Below are 21110 nucleotides of genomic sequence, written 5' to 3'. Positions count from 1 at the left end.
TGGAGCTACTCCAAGTGCAGGGGCCGGGCACAGAAGGGGTGGGGCAGCTACTCTCAACAATTTCAAAATTCAAGCTGAAAAATTCTGTTTGCTGCCCTCAGGAGCTGGCTGTGGACTGGAGGCCAGTGGCAGGACTTTGCCTTGGCCAGGGACAAGGTCTGAGCTATGCCTAAGCCCTACTGCGGAGACAGGCTGGGGGTAGGAGGAGCCTCTCAGAGCCTCTGTTCCCAGGAGCAGACACTGATCTTCCACACCACGTCCACAAAGGCTGCGGCTTCAGGGGCTATGACCAGCTGGCCACAGCTGACTCCTCTTGGGGTTGTGCTATTTCTAAATATTGGTTCTTGTTGTTAACCCCTGCTGTGCTCAGCTAGGAGACATCCGGCTTCCTGCAGAGAGAGCCTCCAGGAGGGAGAATGGTCAGTCCCCATTTGAATGGAAAATCTGTGCATATACTTACTCAGGGTCACAGGGCAGGCACCATAAGGATGAGAAATATCTACTCAGGACTGAATGAGGCTTCAATGGGTGTTAGGGGATATGAATCTGAGCTGGTGGCTGGGCATGACAGTGGAAAGAATGTAGGATTAGAAACCAGAAGTCTGGTTCTGCCAAGCTTTTCTATGTGGCCTCTGGTGAGTCACAGCACCTCTCTGCACCGTTCCCCTCACCTGTAAATTGTAGAACCACTGTGGTGCTTGGATGATGCCCTCCAACAGAGGTGCTAGGACTTCATAAGCTGTGAAGGGCAGTGCCTGGTGCTTATGTTGATGGGAAGTATTAATGCCAGGGTCCTGCTCCCAGCATGACTCCTGGGAGTCCCTTGAAGGAGAGGCAAGACTGACAACCAAGAGCCAACTGGAGCCAGAAGACAGGGCTGTCTTCAGCCTGTGTGGGGAGTAGTGGTTATGCCACTCTACACAAGAATGAGCTTGAATTTCTACCCCATTGGGTAGGTGTCCTTGTACTGTAAAAAACCTGTGGTAGCTGGCCTCCAAGATGGCCCTCACCTTCTGGCATTCATGGCTTTGTGCAGCCACCTTCCACACTGAATAGGGCTGACCTGCATAGTCAACAGGGAATTGCAGAAATGATGGAGTATGACTTCTTAGGAGAGATCATGAAAGACATGGAAGCTTCTGCCCTGCTCTCTTCTGATTGATTGCTCCAGGGGAAGCCCTGCACCGTGACTCAAGAAGAGTTAAACAGCCTGTGGAGGACCCAGGTGGAGAGGACTGAGTTCTCTTACCAACAGCCAGCATTAAGTCACCGTTCACATGAGTGTGCCATCTTGAAAATGGATCTGCCAGATCCAAACTTTCAGATGACTGCAGCCCCTACTTGTGACATCTGGACTACCACTTCCTGAGAGACCTGGTAAGACACTCCTAAACTCCTGACCCACAGAAATGGCTTAGGTTTTGAGGACAGTTGTTATGCAGCAATAGATAACTAATACAAACCTGCACAACTGTAAATGGTAGTTCTGTGAGCCAGAATGAAAATGTGTCTGGGACTCAGAAAGTAGGACTCCACTCCCTTGAGGAGGAGTGATGTTTCCTTGATCAAGCAATGGATCTACTCATTCATTCATTCTTTCATTCACTCATTCAACAATATTTCTCAAGCACTTACTGTATGCTGAGGGCTAGGGACACAGGAGTAAATGACAGAAACCCTGCCTCTAGGAGCTCACAAGCTCCCCAGTGTCACTTAGTGATGGTTGAATGTGGGGATTAAGGACAAGTGAGATGCCTACAACAAGCTCAATTTCTAGCTTGGGCACTTGGATGGATGGTGACATCATTTACTGAGATAAACGTGCTCAGGGGCATCTCATGAGAAAAGCTTTGGATATGTTGATTTTGAAATGTTTGTGAGAAACCCAGGTGAGACTGTGCAGGCTGTCAAATATGTGGGTCTAAAACTCCTAAAAAGGTCTCTGTCAGAGGCATATAACCAGGAATTGTTGGGGTGCAGATAACGGGATTGAAGCAACAAGAGAAGATGAGACTACCTAGTCAAAAGGAGGGTGGTGGATACAAGGAAGGCCCAGGACCAAATTCTGACACATCAACATTTTTTTCTCTTAACTTGTTCTTGGACATAATTTCAGACTTACAGAAAACTAACAAGACCGGTATAAATATTTCTCACATACTCTTCGCTTAGATTTCCCAAATGTTAATATTTCACCATAGTTTAAATTCTTTTCTATGTACATACATGTGTTTTCCTGAACTATTTGAGAGTAAGTTGCAGACATTATGTTCCTTTATCCTTAAATATTTCAGTGTGCATTTTCTAAGAACAAGGACCTTCTTTCTCTGGGGTTTCTATTAATCTGGAAAAGTTTTTCGGTGTTTCTTTGTCTTTCATTACATTTCAGAAATGTTACTTTTTTTTCTGTTTATGTATTTTTCCTTTTTATTGAATTTATTGGGGTAACACTGGTTAACAAAATTATACAGCTTTCAGGCGCAGAACTCCACAACACATCATCTGTACACTGTATTGTGTATTCACCACCGCAAGTCAAGTCTCTGTCCATCACCGTTTATCCCCCTATACCCTCCTCTACCCCTCCCCACCACCTCCCCTGGCAATCACCACACTGTCACCCATGTCTGTGAGTTCTTCTCTCTCTCTCTTTTTTCCAAAAATTGTTATTTATTTATTTATTTTTAGACAGAGGGGAAGGAAGGGAGAGAGGGAGAGAAACATCAATGTGTGGTTGCTTCTTGCGCACCCCCTACTGGGGACCTGGCTCACAACCCAGGCATGTGCCCTGCACTGGGAATGGAACTGGCGGCCCTTTGGTTCATAGGCCAGCACTCAGTCCACTGAACCACAGCAACCAGGGCTTTCTTTTTCTTTTTTGCTCAATCTCTCCACCCCCGAGTTGCTCCCCACCCCATGGAAATGTTATTTTGTAAGGTGGATCTTGATTTGAGTTTATCTGGTTTCTTCACAATTGGATTCAGACTATGCATCTTTGGTGGGAACAGCCCAGAGGAGATGCCCTGTCCTTCTCAGAGCAGCCTCTCTGGAGGCACACAACACTTCTCTCTCTCATTGTGAATGCTGAGAACTTAGGTCACTTGATGGAGGTGGTGACTACCAGGATTTTCCCAGTAAAGTTGCTGTTTTTCCCTTTGCAATTAATAAGCATGTGCCACCATTGAAAGGTCAGATTGAGGAAGAAGAGCCAGGAAGAAAGCTTGTGAAGGCGCAGTGGGGGCTTGGGAGGAAGACCAAAGTGTCTTGGAACTAGGAGGAGGTGCTGCAAGGAAGAGGGAGGGGTCAGCCAGTTTGGTCCTGGGCTGCTGAGAGGCCAGCTGGGCACAGGTGAAAGTATCCATTGGTTGCAGCTTTCACACGCACGTCACAGTTGAGGTGGAATGATGGGCATACAGAGAGTTGAAGTGTGAAAGGCAGGCAAGAATGAACAACAAGGAAATGCCACTTTGGGGAAGTTTGTCTGTAGTCTGGAGGAGAGGGATCCAGCCTGTGACGAAGAGGTATGTGGGGCAAGGGAGTTGGCCTGTAATAGATGGAAGAATGTAGGGTATGTAGAATGAGCTAGTAAGGGGCTAGATGAGGGGCGAAAGCAGAGATGGGCTACGGAGAGCAAAATGTTCTTCAGGAAGCAGAAAAGATGGGTGAAATCCTAGCGGGTGGGTCCAGCCAAGCCCCAGAGGGAAGTGGGGGCAGGTGATGGTGGAAGCCACCGGTGGTTCTGATGGTGTGGCAGGGAGGCGCCTCTCTTTTCTCAGCTGAGGAGGAGGTAGAACAGGAGCTGGAGGAAGGGCCAGGCATGACGAGGGGAATGAGCCATGCTTGAAATAACCTCTGGAGATGGAGACAACGCGCCTGCTAGAGTGGAGATGGGCAGTTGAGTAGCACAAAGGCAAGTCCAGGGTTTAAAGGCAATGAGCTTTTAGCTGCCTGATGCAGGTGGACAAGGCAGTCCTGCTTATTTATCAGGAAAAAAGCTGGCAAGGAGGACAATGAAAGCAGGAGGGCACTGAAGGTTGGGGATAAAGTGCAGGGTCAGGGACAGGGTCTCACTGATAGCAGGCAATTTGTGCTTGAGTACTAGGGTGAGTGAGGTGGAATGGTGGGCTGGTGTTCCAAAGGGAGGCAGATGGTCAGTGCCGTGGAGGCAGGGAGAAGGTCTGGATGTGCTGGGGAAGAGTGGCTGAGGGAGAGTGGAGAGGAGGAATTTGGAGATGAAGAGGTTTGGCAACTGGGAGGCCAAAGGATTGGTGGGAGAGCCCTGGGGAGACCTAAGCCACCAGGATAATAATAGGAGTTGGGGAGGTGGGGGAGAAGACCACGAGCCAGGCCCACCAGGTGTCCGAGCCAGGACAGATGGCAGCTCTGAGGAGATGATTAGGGGTACTCTGGATGCCAGAACCCTGGGAGGAGCAGTGCTTTTGACAGGGAGAAGACACTGCCTGAGTAGTACTGAGTAGTACTGAGTAGTACTGAGGAGACGAGGGGCCCTCTCTACCTTGGACTCTGAGGGACAGGGCAGTGGGTGACAGGCAGAAGCTTTGGAAAGGACTGATAGCCGTCTTCAGGGTGAGCTGGGTCTCTGTGAATGCTGGAGGGAGGGGAGCATTTGGAGCAGAAGCAGGGGTGTAGAGTAGCTCAGTTTTTCCGAGAGAGCTGTGCACAAGGGGACAGATAAGAGTAGTACAGGCAGAGAGAGGCGTCAGGGAGGCTCCCTGGGCCTGAAATACCAGGAAACTGCCCCCAGACCAAGAGAGTGGAGGTCCTGGCCCCACATCTGGCTCTTATTGGCACAAGGGGACCATCAGGGCTCCGGCTCAGCGGGCCCATAGCTTCCTCCAGGAAAAGTTGACAAGGATAGGGGTGTGGAGGCGGCACTGCCCGTGGCCCCAGGCCAATGGAGGCTGGGCCAATTCCTGCCTTGCCAAGCCTCGCCTCTCCAGAAATCAGAGGTTTGGCTCCTCTGTGAGTGATGCGAGGGGCGCAGGCAGATCTGCTGCTGTTGAGGTGGACCCCTGCCGCTGTTCTGAGCATGCATGGCTGGTCCGGCTCCTTACTGTGCTTTCTGGTGGGAATGAGTGCACAGCATATTTTAGTTTCCATTAGATGAGAGGCTATGATCCAAAGAGAGTTGTGCAGTTTTGTACTGGTTCTGTCTCTGCTATTGATGTGAGGGAGACTTTGGGCAAGTCCTCTTTTTTGGGCCTCAGTTTCCTTATCTATATAATGGGGCTGTGATGGACAGCTTCTCTAAAGCCAGCTGTCATCTGTTCCCAAGATGGAAACCCTTCTCTCTTGGTTTCTATCAAATCCCATCTGAGCTATGAGCTGGTGGGTGCAAGCAGGCCCCTGGGCCCCCAAAACTCTTGGGCATTTAGTGGTGAAGAGGTCTCCAGCATTTCCTCAGCCCTGGGGCTCATACATCAACCATATGGTAGCTGGGTATCTTCCCTCCACTCAGTGTTTCCTTTCACACCCCACCACCCTACGTTGCTTCTGACCACAGGCACAGGAAGTGGTTTCTTAAGGCCTCATCACCACCCCTCCATCCTCCTTTATTTGTTTTTCATTTCCTGCCTGAAATGCCAGCAGCAGGCAAGTATTTCTTGAGCTAGACATGGATTTCAACAGATACTGGCCTTAGGTTTAGAGTCTAGGAAGCTATCAGATAGCTATACCTTAGTGTAAAATAATTGGCTTGATCCTTTCCCAAGGCAAAACAGACTCCGATTCACAGGCCAACACTCAATCCACTGAGCCACACCAGCCAGGGCTGAAAACAGATTTTGATAGAAAGGAGGGCATAGGTGGGAACCTGAGGGGTTTGGTGGGAGGGGCAGGGGGTAAAGGGCCACCCTAGGGGACTTTGTGGGCTGCAGGAACCCTTGACCCATGACGACCCATTCTTTCTATTTCTTTCCCTAATCTTAGGGCACCCACCAGGGGTAAAGAGCTGGCCCAGTCCCCACACCTCTCCCTCTTCCTTCAATGACCCAGGGTCCTGGAGACACTTCAGGCTATGTAACCTGGTTGGGAGTAAGGGGCAGTGGGGCCAAGTTTTCAGGGTTCCTCAACAGAGCTGCCAGCGTCAAATCCCTACACCACGGCTCAGACACCATGGCAACGGACAGAAATAAACACTGGGCCTCATAGCCTAAGTTCTGTAGTGATGTCATCTCCAGCTCCTGCCGGCTGAGCCCTGTGGCAGCTGCACTCTCGATGGTCTCAGCAGCTCAAGCTGAAGTATTATCTTCCTTCTCAGCCTCCAAACCATCTCTGAAGTGGGGGAGACTGTGGACCCAGGGACTTGGGTAGGGGCACCCAGAATGGGCCCCACACAAGCCCAGCTCCTTGCCTGCGGCTTAGATGTCTCAGTAGCTGCTATTGCCCCTTCCTTGGTCCTAGCCATGAAACTGCCCAAGAGGTCCAAGAACTCTGCGTTCTCTGGGCAGCACCTGGAGAAGAAGGTGCAGGTCCCCTCATGGCAGGTGGTAAAGCAGACCCCTGTGATCATGACGATGCTCAAAGGTGAGAGCAGGCCCCTTTGTCCTGAGCTTGGGCCCATTCCTCTCTTCAGGGCTGCTGAAGGTGTCTCAGCCTTCTAGCGCTGCCTCCTACAGTCTCTCCTCGGAGCCCACAGAAGATCTGTGTCTCCAAGCTGAACCTTGCCAGCAGTGATTAGCAGCTGGGAATTTTAGGGGGAAGGCACAGGTGTAGGAGAGAAAGGCAGCACAAGGCATGAAGAGAATCCAGCTTTGGAAAAAGGCTAGGGATTTATTGGAGCCTTCAGCCCAGCTTTAGCTTTCTTCACTTCCCTTGACTTTTACTCTCAAATGAAAGCAGAAATACTAATTTTTATCTCTCACTGGTGTGGCTCAAATTGGTTGGGTGTCTTCTGGCAAAGCAAAAAGTTGCCGGTTCGATGCCCAGTCAGGGCACATGCCTGGGTTTTGAGTTTGGTCCCCAGTCAAGGTGTATGGGAGGTAACCAAATGATGTTTCTCTCTCACATTACTGTTTCTCTCCCTATTTCTCTTTCCTTTCCCCTCTAAAAATAAATAAGTAATATCTTAAAAAAATGCTAATTTTTACTACACTGTTAATGACTGATTATTTCTCTGTGTGGAGGTGGTTTAGTATGTGATTAAATGTTGGGGCTCTATTAGTTGATTGTCTTAGAATTTTCACATCACTAGCTTGTGTGACTTTGGGCAAATTGACATTTCTAAGCCTCAATTTTCTCATTTGTAAAATGGGGAAAGTGAGAGCCTCTGTCTTACAGAGTTGTTGGGAGACTTAACTGAAATAATTAATATAAAATGCTTAGAGTAGTACTTGGCACAGAATAAGTTCTCATTTAATTGTAATTATTACCTTTCTTACTATTCATTGCCTGCCCGAGAGAAATTACATTTTATCTGGGAACACTCTCACTCCAGGAAGCAGCTCAATGGTGGGATTTGTGGCAATGTGACATCAAGGGAGTGAAGACCCAAATGTTATCACGGTGCACTGTATTTGGGGCTTCCTGCCTCTGACCTGGTGGTCCGTCCTCACAGGTCCAGGGCCTGCCAAATACCTGCGGCCGTCCTGCATAGGCCACGTGGGCCATGACAGCTCCATGTTCCGGGAGCCAGCCTGCAGCCTGCACACGCGGCACGCGGAGAAGCGTGAGTGCCCCCATGCCCATCACCCGCTTGGGGGGATGTTTGGGGGTGGCAGTGAGAGGAAAGTGGTGATTGTCTGTGGCCACAGGCCCCTGGGAGCCCAGGCCTACACTGAGCTGGACCACAAGGTGATCTGCTGGGTCCAGAAGGAAGTCAGCAGAGATGCCCAGTGATCCACCCCACCGCAGAGGTGACTCTGTGGGTATCTCCCAACTGGACCTCCTGCAGGAGCTTGAAAGGAATGCTGTCACTGTTCAGCTGGCAGAGCAGGGTTTTCTTCTGTCTGGTCATTGGTTGGGGCCCTTCAGTTCTGGCTACTGTGGCTTCACTTGCCACAGCAGCCGAGCAGGAATAGCTGGAGAATGGAGAAAAAGTGGTGGGGATGGCAGCCCCCCGCCCCCACTTCCCAGGTGGCTTAGAACCACCTGGGAAGTGGGGGAACAGAGAGCCACAGAAGAGCTGGGGCTGCCAGCCAAGGCCAGAGAGAGGGGAGGCTGGGCAAGGGTATGTATGTGGGGTCTGAGATCTAGGGTGATTGCTAGACCCCTCCCTGGGGTGACACACCCATTTCAGCAGGGGTACCCCCTGGCTGAGACTGGGCCCCTGCCTAATCCTAACAATAGCTACTCTGCCTATTATGACCCTTGGCACTGATCCCTGATCTGCGAACCAAGCTGCTCTGCATCTGCTAGTTCATCTGTCCCTCTGAGCAAGGTCTTGAGAATGATTAAACGCTACATTGTTACAGATGAGGAAAGCAAAGTTCCAAAAACACTCAAGAGCCCAAGTTATCGAAACGAAACCCTTAGCTCTTCTCTTGGGGAGGAAGATCTTGCCTGGGCACAGTCCAGGCTCACCCTGGGGCAGCCTCTGGTGCTAACTGAGCTCCTTGGCTGCCCTGCAGGGATCGCAGACATATGCAGCCCTGGGCCTTGTTATTTCTTCGATCCTAAAATAACTCGGTTTGGAATGTCCAGCTGCCCGCAGGTGCCCATGGAGGAACGCATCTCTAACCTGTGTAAGATGGGATAGGGGGCGGGGTTCGGGAGGTTGAAGGATGGCGATCTATAGCCTTAGGATCTTTGCAGGACAAAAGGTCATGACTTCCCTCTCCAGGTGTGACTGTGGATGCTGGCATCTTCCTGCAATGTCACATCAAGATGCCAATGTCACCATGTCTGTGTCACAGTACTTAACGTCTTGAAGCCAATGTTATGCATATATGTCGCAGGGTGATTGTTTCAATTGGGGTTCATATTGGGGCAGCAGTATTGCCATGAACCAGAATGAGCTCATGGACTGTGGTAATTTTAGGATACTTTCTTGGTGCTGTCGCAAGGATAAAGTCAGAATGCTAATAGCCCAAGGATGATATTCTGATGACACTTGTGGTTTTTATACTATGACAATAGTGTCCCATTCTGATGTCAGGATGGCCTAAGACCCTCTCATGCCCATAGCCCTGTGCAGGGTTGGATGTGTCCCTGCCCAAAGCTAAGGAGACTCCTGTGAAGCCACGTCAGGTTGATCAAGGCCTCAGCTCCCCGCTTTCACCCACTTTCAGGCCTGAGCTCCACCCCAGCCTCCTGCCACTACTGCTTGGAGAAGACCCACCCTCCCGGGGAACGCAGGGCTCCACAGTACACTTTTGGCTACCGGTGTCCATACAGAGTGATGGACCCCAATCCGGCCCCCAACTGCTACTATCTGCCAGGTTTGCTGGGGCCAAACATCCCCATCGGCCGAGCTGCTCCTTGTTATAGTTTGGCTTCCACAGACAAGAACTGGTTCTACAAGAAGAACGTGGCAGGAGGTCCTGGGCCAGCCATGTATACCCGACCTGAGCCATCTGTCTACCAGAACCGCAGCCCCATCTACAGCATGGCCAAGCGCTTTGCCTACCCAATACACCACACACCTCAGCCTGGCCCAGGTTCCCATGATGTCCAGCAGGTCACGGTACACAAGCCCTGCACACCTGCTTTCACCATGGGTGTCAAACACTCACCCCACCTCTGCCCACTGGTCATTGATATTCATGACTAATTCCCCTCCTGCTGTGCTGTACTCACCCAGTCCTCCCCACAGATGATATTTTCTATACCAAATTGATCAATTTACCATGGTTTTGAGTAGCAGAGCTGGTGCCTGCTCTGTTTAGCACACAGAAGGTATTAAATATTTTTACTGATTTATTCCTTCATTTTGCAAATGTTCATGACTGCTTCTTTTGGGCCCTGCCCAGAATGAGGGGTGGGGATACTGGGAGGCATGACAAGAGCCCCTCTCTGGGGTATTGTGTCTGTCTTATGCCCCACACTCCTCAAAAAGACTGGGCTGGGCGGGCTTGATAGGCAGTAAGCGAGTAAACTTAGGGACCCATCTGTTTGGCAGCAGATTAGAAAGATGTCATTTTGCTGACAATGCCATTTATTACGAAGGCTGCAAAAATCAGTAATGCTTGGTCTGGAAGCTTTGGGTGGGGGTGGGGGTGGGGGCTGGCCGGTGGCAGCAGCTGATGCTCTTCTGTGTTGCTAGGTCGGAGATAGAGGGCATCACCATTGAATTAAGGGTTTCTGATTTAATGCTCAACACCTCCCAAGACCTGCCAGTGGAAAAATGAAGAAACTGAGGTGCAGATCTAGGAAAATAACTTTAGCCATACGACATATTAATACCTGTCTCTAAATAAAGGACCTCATGCAGTACGTGAGCAGAGTTGGGGCTCAGTGTGTGAGCAGGGTCGGGACTCTGCGTGAGAGCAGGATCAGACTTACGGTATGGCAGGGTGCCCACCAGCACTATCTCCTTTCTTTCCAGGGGATTCACTCCATGGGTCACCCCTGCCAGGGCTGGATGATAAAACTATAGTCACACGACCCTCCTTGCTGCTGGCTCAGGGGCTGGTCTCTGTCACTCTGTTTTTGCTGGAGAGACACTGAGGCCCGGTTGTCACTCTGGACCACAGGAGCTGGGGGGATGGTGGCCTTAGGCCAGGAGCAAAGGTGGGGACCTGCCTTCAGGGAAATGCTAATGCACCACAGACAGGCACATAGGTAGGGGTTGTGCACAAACACATGTCCCTTACCCATATATACACAGAGACAAGCCAGACACTCCTTACTACACATGCTCACTTGTGTATGCACGCACATACATAGGCAGAGACCCCACCCCAAGATACCAGACACTCAGACACCAGCTTGATACTCTCACAGGGAAATACAGGCACAACACACACTTACAGACACCACAACATACACTCCACACACTTGTTACTACCACGCATGCATGTCCCTTTACCCCAAGACATCCCCTTATCTCACGCGAATGCCCATGTCCACCCAGGCTCACTCACACTGCCCAGTGCCCTGGAGAATAATGTAGACAAACGAAGTGAATTCCCCCACTTTCCCCCTTGCCAGGAGAGTTTCTGTGCTCAGGAAAGAGCTGGGATGTGATTCCTAGCCCTGGGGTTAGGGTTGCTGCTGGCTGGCTCCCAGCTTCCAGACTAGGGTCCTATCTCTAGATGGGGTGCACACGGCCCTGCCCACCAAGATAAGCCAGACCCAACACTCAGAGATGCCCACCTGAGGGGCTGCCTAAGGACGGGTGGACTGGAGTAGTAGTTCCTGCCACCCGGCTCTCCAGATCCATGTCCTTGGTGTGGTTGGGGTCAGGGGAGCTGGTTGGAGGGCACGTGTTCCTATATTCCTGGTCGGGGTCAGCAGCGGCATCTCCAAGGTCCCTGCAGGCAGAGTTCTGTTCTGGCTTCTCCTCTCCCCTCTCTCTCTGTCCATGGTCTTCCATCTGGCTCCTCTCCCTCCAAATCTCTCTGCTTACCTCTGGCTTTCTTTTCTCCTTTCCTTCATTCCCCCTCTCGCTCTTGTGTCCCTCTGCCCTGTTTATCCTCTAGAATAAAGATTGATGTTTAATTACTCTTCAAATAACAGAGCTGTCCTTGGAGGCCCTGACAAGAAGAGGACTGTGTGAGTGGGGTGGCCTGTGGGTGGTGTGGCTGGGAGCACCCCCATTCTCACGGTCCTTTGTTTGCTCTTCTCTTCTGGATCTTCATTTTTTCCCTAGGAGTGTGAAAGCATGTTTCCCTTTAGGGCAGAAAGGGAAACAAAAGAGAAATAAAGAACTGTCATTGTTGTAAACACAGCATGTTGTGTAGAGTGAGGGCTCAGAAGGAGAGAGGGACTGAGAAAGTGGCAGGGACAGAGACAAGGCAGCTGAGAGATGGGAGAAAGGGGGGCTGGGTGAGAAGGAACCCCTGCCCCAGGGCCTGGGTGTGTGTGGGCACCAGGCAGGGCTGCCAGGGGGAGGAGACAGATGAAAGAGTTGACCTGGGATGGTGGAAAGGGCTCGAGGAGGGAGACCCTTACACTGAGTTCCAGGCAGGGCTCAGGAGGGAGAGGGCTTCCAGGCTCTGGGGATGCCAAGGTGAGTAAGATAGACAAGTATCTGTTCTTGTGGACCGTAAAAATCTACTGGAAAAAAAAAGCGGTGGTTTCATTTGTTCAGCACTTGCCATGTGCCAGGCACTTATATAAGCTGACAGTCAGAAGGGTGGGTGCCCAACGATACACAGCCAGGGGTGGGGCACCAGGGTTCCAGCCCAAATCTATCTGACTCCAATCTTCCTTTCACACAGCCTCTGCTATGGGACTGGGGCTGGGAACGAGGGCTGGAGACTTGCCTCTGCTATTTCTGGTGTGTGGCCATGAACAAGTTCTCCCTTCTCTGGGCCTCAGTTTCCCCATCTGAAAAGTGGAGAGAATGCTGGCTGCTCTGCAGGACTATGGGAAGGATCAAACATCGGGATATGGGTGTTTATCCATCTCTGGTTCCTTGGAGAGCCAACTGAGCGTGTGGGGGAACAAAGAACACCCAGTGTTGGGGGAGGGATTGTCCCAGCAGCAGCCCCAGCAGCAGCCCCAGCAGCAGCCCCAGTAGCAGCCCCAGCCTCAGCATCTGGAAGGAGGGGGACTCCACCTCAGTTCCTTGCTGCCCCCCAGTGGCAAGATTTGGGTACTGCTGGGAATGGGTATGGGTGGGATTGCAAAAGGGTCTGAACTGGAAGACATCTCTAAGGGATGGTTGTCTGGTCCTCTCTTGTCCTGTTTTGGCAGATGCCCAGAGAGGCGAGGGACTTATCCTCAAGTCATCCATGGTATAAGTTTGGACTGGGATAGGCTTTCAGGGTAGGATGCTTTCCCTAAGCCCAGCAGTCTTCAGGAAGCCCCTAAGGGTCCTCAGAGCAAGGGAGATGGAGCTCTGAATCTTCCACTGCAAGCCACCTTCTGCTTATGTGAGTCTTCCAGTGTTTCCTCCAGCAGGAAGTGGCCTTATTCTTGCCCTGCAGCCCTACACACATCCTTTCCTTGTTCCTCCTGCTGCATTTGCCCTGAATTGTCCCCTACCCCCAAACAAATCAGGCATTGGGTCCCCTTGAGACATAAGGATGATGAAGAAGGATGATCTTCACTATGCAGAGAGCACCTGCCAGGGGCCCAGCTCTGTCCTAGGACTTTACCTGCATTATATCACTGAAGCGTCATGACAACCACAGGAGGTTAGGGTAATTTTTGTGGCCCGATTTTGGGGAGAGGAAACAGGCAGAGAGGTTGTAACTTTTAGACACGAAGTGGTGGAGCAGGGATTTCAAATCCAGGTCCATCCATTCCCTGGAAAGGGGCCTGCACTCGGAGATGAAAATTATTCCCATGGCTGAATGACAATTGGCTATGACCAGGCACTGAAATGACTGGCCCGGAGGTCTTGGCGTTTATGTCTCAGCCATACCACTGTGCTGCTGTGTGATTTTGGGCAAGGCTTCTTTATGGACTTCTGGTTCCTTATCTGCAAAATATCTGTGTATGTTCTGGATTACCTCAGAGATTCAAACTGGCTCTGAGATTTGGCTTTGTCCTGGGATTGATTGTTCTGAAGGCCAATGGGAAAGGGTGAGCAATCGGCAGGCCTGGGAGCGCTGAGCTCTGGCTAGGGATCCAGGCCCCTTGGGTACACTTCCTGTTTGGAGCTGTGAGGAGCTGGGGGGGATCATAGAGAGGTGTGGACTGTGAGGGTAGAAGAGGGGTTCAGATCATGACAGGTATGGGGGTGATGAGCTGACCCTTGGCCTGGGAGGCTTTTCCTCTGCTGCTTGCCATGGAAGGGGTTTTTTACTAGAAGGAAGCAGCCTCATCAATCGGTGACAATGAGGGGCTGACAGGCGGCCAGTCTCTGCCAGGCAGGCTTGAGGCAGACTCATAACTCTCACTTGGGGCTGGGCTGTAAATTCATGCCCAGCCTCTTGGAAGACAGAGACATTCAGGCTGTAGACAGGCTGCTCCCCCTTGGGCAAAACAGGGGGAATAGCCTGTTCAGGGGACCTGGGGGGCCCAGGCAGCCCCCTCCATAGGCTCCTTGGAAGATACAGCTGCTGAGGCCCCTAGGACACCTTAATCCAGCCTGAGCCATCTCTGCCCAGACGTGGCTACCTCAGCCTTCAATCTCAGTCATTCCTGTGCCCCTGCCTGATCTGGCCTGAATCACCTCAGGGATCACATGTATGGACAATTTCTGTGTCCTCTGAGGTCTCATGGGGCCTGTGGCCAAGAGCAACCGCCCACTTATCCCAACTTCTCCTTGTACTCCACATGACAGTCCATCTTGGTGATGATGAGGATGAGGTGGAAAATATGGTACAGTCTGTGTATTGTCATTCCTGGGCATCTGGGGCCCTGAAACCACTGCCTCTCAGGGAGGGAAAGCCTCAGAGACCCTTGGGCACAAGACTGCAGTCATTTGTCAACTTCCACCAGGACTTTTGTCATGCTCAGATGCCAGCCTTTCTTATTTACTTAACATTTTTCTTTAAACAGACAATATTTATGAAAATTGGGTCTGAGATGCTAGCTGAACACATACATGAGAATAGATACATGAAAAGACTCAGTTGCATTTTTATATCAGAAAGGGAAATTAACAAAAGAAATATGTAGTTAAAACAGCAAATGCTATCTGCGTACTATCTGAAATAGTCTTGTGTCTCACCAATGATGCATAAACCATGCTTTAAGAAAAGTGACTTTAGTCCTCTTCTGCTATTTTACAGACAAGGAAAGCAAGACCCAGAGAGGTATAGGAAACTTGCCCAAGGCCATACAGTGCTGGGATTATCAGCCAGCCCATCTGACTCCCAGCCTAGTGTTCATTTTACAGAAGCATGCTCACTGTTTGTGGAGGCCTCCCTTCTTCCAGAAGCACACTGGGTCCCCAGAGGCCTTTTGGAGAGTGCGCAGAATACTGTGGCTTCCTGGCAGCAAGATGATGGGCAGGCAGGCAGGTATCTTGAGTCCCTCGGTGGGACTAGGCACAGCCCCGTGCTGTGGCTGCCCGTCTTGGTGCCCATGGCTTGTGCAGTATGTCAATACAGTGAAGAGGTGGGGAAAAGGGTCCCTGTGGATGGGGAGAGTGGGGCTCAGGCAGCAGCCTTTCTCTGGGGAGCTGCTTACTGAGGCGATAATAGTGGCACCAGTTTCCAGCCTGGCAAGGCAAGTGGCCTCATTGCTAAGTGTCTTCCTTGTACCACTGCCTCCTTCCCGCTTTCAGGATCCTGCCACCTGCACTGCCACTGCTGCCACCATCCTCACCCCAGAGATGCGGCACGATGGCTCTTGCTGGGGAGCCAGGAAGGAGATGTGTGTGCAAGGTGGTCAGGGTGTGTGTACATTGCACACACACCCATGTCCATGCACACACATGGCATACATGTACACACACACTCATACACAATAAGATGTATACATCTAGGTATATGCACACGCACACACACACGCAGAATGCAGAAACGTGTTTGCATCCAAACAGGCTAGCATGATAACAGGTAGTACCCAGACATCGTACAAGCACAGATTCAATATGGAGCTGTGTACACATAGATGTGGGCTTCGATGTGAAGACATACAGTGCAGGCACACAAATGTACATGCAGAGTGTAGACCAGCACTCACACCAAGAGACTCCTGAGTGCATTTACACACACAACCTGTGTGTCTGCAGATCCAGAGGTGCATGTGGAATTACGCACAGCTGTGTCCACACTGGTGAACCTGCAGAAACAGGCAGAAGCACACAGTGTGTCCTTTGTAAGAATACTTACAGGCACAGGTCCATACGACAGCGCCACACAGTGGTATGTTCCTGGAACCTCACAAGTCTCAAGGCTAATTCCCAGGGGGAAGTGAGGAGACAGGAGGCGAGGACACATTTAATGAATTCTTATCATTCCTGACAGAGGGAGAAAGGGAAGAGAGTAGGGAGAGAGGCACAAGGGGGAGGAACGGAGGGACAATTGGAGGAGTGAAGGTGAAGAGGGGGTGGGAGCAGGTTGGAATACCCTCAGGGCCCAGGGCATTAACCCTTTTAGCTCAGTGCAGGCCCAGGGACCCCATCACTCAGCTCAAATCTCAACAGGAACCAGATGTACGCTTCAAGGCAAGTGCTTGCAGTGGTGCAGAAATCTCCTCACAGAGCTCCCTCTGCACAGCTCTGGCGATGGAGGACTAACTGTCTTTCACCGAGTAGAAATCTGCCTCCAGATTTCACCCTCAGTCCTACTTTCTTCTTTGTGGTTCATTGGCTCAGGGGCCAGGATCGAGGGAGACATGACTGCTCGGCTGCCCAAGGAGACCCTCCTGGACACCAGGACAGCTCCCCACCAGCCCTGCCCTGATCTCATCCCTAAGACAAAGTCAGAGTGACAGGGGTGGACAAAAACAGGGACTCTGAGAAAGAGAAAGGATGTAAGCCGGGAGAGTGGTGAGGGGAGTGGGTAGGAGTACTGCAGAGAGACACCGGGACCAGGGATGAGAGGGATGCAGAGATACTAAGAAAGAGACAGTGAAAAATGTATCAGAGACTGAGACTGAGCCAGTGAGAGCCAGACAGGCCCAGAGACACAGAGGGGATCCAGAGAGAGTCAGAGCCAGGATGAGGCGGATCATATGTAAAGAGAAGCAAAGACAGACCTGGAGACTGGGAGCAATAACCTAACTCTACCACTTTCCCTGATTAGAAGCGAGGCACCCCACGTTGGGGGATGGAGGGAGGAACCCTGGCCTAGAGAAGATGCTGTGTGCTCCTTCCAGGGCCACTGACCTCTGGGCCTTGGCGTCTGGTCTATAAAGTGAGGCTGGGCTGACCCTGCTTCTGAGTGGGCGCTGAGACTAAAGGGGAGGCTGGCCTGGCCCTTTGTTCTTCCCAGGCCCCTGAGGCACATGAGCCCACAAATGACAACGGGGGCTCTTCTGGGGGCTCAGGGCCCAGGACACCCTTGGAAGCCCCAGAGTTGGCAAACCAGGCGGGAGAGGGGTGTCTTGGTGGGTCCGCGTAGTGTGCTGCAACCACATGACACCTGATGTTGAAAATACATAAATATTCATTTTTAGGTACCAAGGCAAATATAAATATAGAGTGAGGGTGCAACCCTCAGTGCTAATTTAACAGTTTGTGCTGGTGGTGGCACAGGCATGCTCAGCTGTCAGGAACCTTTCCGAGATGGCTTTATGACTGTCAGCTACCATCTGAGTCCCTTCTGGACAAGTGTCTTCTTGGAGATGGCTGCCTGTGCTGAGGGTGGGGGAGAGTGCTCATTCCAGGGCTTTTCCTACCTTCCCTCCTCCAGCATCTCCTGGCTGAGCCCTGGTTCACTTTAGTAGCATCAGAGGCGCTCCAATCCCCCTGGGAGCTTCCAGACTGGGTGACAGAGAAGCCACCCAAGGTCCTGCCTTCAGGAACTCACACAAGGGGAACTCAGAGAGGAAAACTACATGGCCAATGGTGACCTCAGCCCAGCATGTCCACAGCCCCCAGGGTGTTAAGCAGCAAGATCCTTGCCTGAGGATGGGGCGGCAGAGGCTATGGCATCCCCCAGACTGGACACAGGGCCTACCCCATGCTAATTTATCTGACCCTTCTCTCTGGGCCAGCAAGTGGAGGCCTTGAGGCAACTCTTTGTCTTTCCTCCCAGAGCTGGAGCATGGGCTTGGGGCATCCTGATCCCTGTGACCTGCATACCCGAGAGGTGTATTTTCCTTTGAGCTGGGATGCAGAGCCCATGGCTATGTTCAGGGGGCCTCCTTTCCGCAGAGAGAAGCCATACTCCATAGGAGAACACATGGAGTTTTTCATGCTGTAGTCTTTCTGGAGTCCCTGAGCCTCCAATTCCCAGGGGTGGTGGGGTTGGGCTTTTCTGCCAGAGGGAGCTGGGCAGTCACCCACTGCTAGGCTGCATAGGGAACCTGTTTGTAGGGGTTGAAGGTGCTGAGTCAGCATCATGAACCTGCCAGGCACGGAGCAGGGGTGGGGGTGGGGGAAAATGGGACTGAGGGTGGGCAGGAGAGGGTCTGTGGAAGGAGGGCTGAAGTTGAGTCTGGGACTGCAGAACTCCCCGTTCTGTTCCTTGCCTGCCCCTCATTTTTACCTCTCTACCTCGTTGTCATGGAGGACCTCTGAGATGGCACCACCACCAGGGGTGACACAGACCCCAGGTCTGTGCCCTCCAGGCCCATCCTGCCAGAAACATCCATAGCCTCAGGGGATACCCAGGCGCTCAAATGAATAACCTGGCCAACCACTCACTGGCTAAATGTCAACTCTGGCAGCTACTCTTACATTAACACAGAAAGTGAGAAATGCTGCAAAGACCAGTCACCTTGGTCTACTGTCACCACACTGTATTCTCAGTCCTGGTTCTGGTGACTAGATTGGGGCATAGGCCAGAGTGGACTCTCTGGGTTTGTTCCTGGTTGATTTTCTTGCTAGCTCTCAGTCCCACACACACACCCCTCCTGTCTGTTCTTCCTTACTGCACGGATAGCAGTCTGCAGACCATATACTAGGTGCCCTTGCTTGCTGGTTCTCTGTTTAGCACTTCTGAGAGGAGGCACTAACAGATTCTGACACCTACTTGACAGGTGCCTCTTGGTTCCAGTGTCCACAGTGGTGGCACCTCCAGGGCACAGCAGGGAGCACAGGCTGAGGAGTCTGGATCAGGGCCATGGAAGCCTCCTCAAGTCCAAATCTGCTGCCTCCTCTCCAGTCCTCTCTACCACTCCAAGAGGCCTGGCCCTGGAGTTCCCAGAAGGCTCCTTGAAACAATGCCAAAAGACCATGCTCCTCACTCCTTCAGGGCAAAGAGCCTCAATGGGCCTTGGATAGCGGGGAAAGCTCTGTCTCTTCTCTGGGAAAGACTTGCTTTCCTTGTAAATGGACAGGTCTCACTGCATCTCAGCTCTCTGGGCAATGTGGACACAGCTTGACCACCAGCCACAGTTGCAACAGGGGCCTCACCAGCAGCTGCTCCCCAGTGTCTCCTCTGTTCCTGCCTCCTTCCTTGGGCTTCTTCTTTTTTTTTAAATTTATAGCTATTTTTTTAATTAAATTTTTTTATTGTTATTCAGTTACAGTTGTCCCCACTTTTCTCCCTCTCCGTGGGCTTCTTTAGCTTCCTGGGAGTTCTGGTCACTCAAAACTCTGGTATGTATGTGGCCATCCAGCATGGCTCCGACTCTACATTCTGGCCCCTCTAGACTCAGGCTCTTGGCTTCTGCCTATGCCATGGACTGACTACCTCACTTGGAAGGAAGGTAAAAGTACTTAGGGGGCCAGTCTTGGCCTGTGGTCAGACATTCATGCCTGCTACAGGGCAACTCAGAGGAGCCATTGGGCTTAGAAGAGGGACTGTCTTCTCTTTTTTATTTATTTCATTTTTAAGTTTTCAATTACTGTTGACATTCAGTATTATTTTATATTAGTTTCAGATGTACAGCGTAGTAATTAGATGTTTATATAATTTATGAAGTGGTCCCTCACCCCATACATTTAGTACCCCCATCTACACCATACATGGTTATTACAATAGTATTATTATTTTTAAAAAATTTTATTTATTTATTTTTAGAGAGAAAGGAAAGAGAGAGGGAGAGAAGCATCGATGTGTGGTTGCCTCTGGAGTGCCCCCCCCCCCACTAGGACCTGGTCCACAGCCCAGGCATGTGCCCTGACTAGGAAGTGAACTGGCAACCCTTTGGTTCGCAGGCTGGCACTCAATCCACTGAGCCACACCAGCCAGGGCGGTTTTTACAATATTATTGACTATATTCCATATGCAGTACTTTACACCACTATGACTATTCTGTAAATACCAATTTCTACTTGTCAATCCCTTCTCCTTTTTCATCCAGACTTCCCAACATTCTTTCCATCTGGCAACCCTCAGACTGATCTATGTATCTATGAATCTGTTTCTGTTTTGTCTAGTTTGTTCTTTAGATTCCACAGGTAAGTCAAATCATATGGTATTTGTCTTTCTCTGCCTGACTTATTTAACTTAGAATAATACCCTCTAGGTCCATCCATGTTGTCACAGATGGTGAGATTTCACTCTTTCTTTATGGCCAAGTAATGTTCCATTGTGTATATGTACCACCACTTTTTTTATTCACTCAACTATTGATAGGTACTTGGATTGCTTCCATATCTTGGCTATTGTAAGTAATACTGCGATGAACATAGATGTGCATATATTGTTTCAAATTAGTGTTTTGGATTTCCTTGAATAAATACCCAGAAGAGGAATTGCTGGCTCACAAGATAGTTTTATTTTTAGTTTTCTGAGGAACCTCCGTACTGTTCCCCATAGTGGCTGCACTAATCTGCATTCCCACAAACAGTGCATGAGGGTTCTCTTTTTCTCCACGTCCTCGCCAAAACTTGTTTTTGTTTGTTTTTTTGAGAAATCAGCTGATAGTCTTACGGGAACTCCTTTGTAGGTAACTGTCTCCTTTTCTCTTGCTGCTTTTAAGATTCTCTCCTTATCTTTAATCTTGGATAATGTAATTGTCATGTGCCTTGGTGTGCGCTTCCTTGGGTCCAACTTCTTTGGGACTCTCTGAGCTTCCTGGATCTCTTGGAAGTCTATTTCCTTGGCCAGGTTGGGGAAGTTCTCCTTCATTATTTTTCCAAATAAGTTTTCAACTTCTCGTTCTTTCTCTTCTTCTTCGGGAACCCTTATGATTTGGATAGTGGAACATTTAAAGGTGTCCCAGAGGTTCCTAAGCCACTCCTCAGTTTTTTAAATTCTTGTTTTTTCATTCTGTTCTGGTTGGATGTTTATCTCTTCCTTCTCCTCCCAGTTGTTGATTTGAGTCCCGTTTTCCTTCCCTTTACTGTTGGTTCCCTGTGTATTTTTCTTTCTTTCACTTTGCATAGCCTTCACTTTTTCCTCCATTTTGCAACCATACTCGACCAGTTCAGTGAGCATCCTGACTGCCAGTGTTCTGGAGGGCGGCTATGCTTACCACTGTACCACCAACGCCGCACAGATTACCAGTGTTTTGAACTGTGCATCTGATAG

At 50.6% G+C, this 21110-nt stretch overlaps 1 protein-coding gene across 1 annotated transcript; it reads left to right on the top strand.

Annotated features, from left to right (window-relative positions):
* Positions 1 to 6425: 6425 nt before the first annotated feature.
* On the top strand, positions 6426 to 9730 carry CIMAP1C (ciliary microtubule associated protein 1C). The gene is made up of 4 exons (XM_054592189.1): positions 6426 to 6546; positions 7577 to 7687; positions 8589 to 8702; positions 9249 to 9730. Exons 1-4 carry the CDS (start codon positions 6426 to 6428, stop codon positions 9728 to 9730), a joined length of 828 nt encoding a protein of 275 aa, XP_054448164.1.
* The last annotated feature ends 11380 nt before the right edge of the window (positions 9731 to 21110 follow it).

Source organism: Pteronotus mesoamericanus, unplaced genomic scaffold (genome assembly GCF_021234165.1).
Source record: "Pteronotus mesoamericanus isolate MK-2021 breed Mesoamerican mustached bat unplaced genomic scaffold, CSHL_Meso_final scaffold_31, whole genome shotgun sequence".
In the NCBI taxonomy this organism is placed as follows: Eukaryota; Metazoa; Chordata; class Mammalia; order Chiroptera; family Mormoopidae; genus Pteronotus; species Pteronotus mesoamericanus.
The sequence above is the reverse complement of the archived record's forward strand: the minus strand, read 5'-3'. Positions and strand labels throughout refer to the sequence as shown.

Coding starts and splice junctions, on each gene's coding strand:
- CIMAP1C (XM_054592189.1), top strand. CDS start 6,426: ATGAAACTGCCCAAGAGGTCCAAGAACTCTGCGTTCTCTGGGCAGCAC. Junction 7,688..8,588: donor CACGCGGCACGCGGAGAAGC/GTGAGTGCCCCC, acceptor GCTGCCCTGCAG/GGATCGCAGACATATGCAGC. Junction 8,703..9,248: donor GGAACGCATCTCTAACCTGT/GTAAGATGGGAT, acceptor ACCCACTTTCAG/GCCTGAGCTCCACCCCAGCC.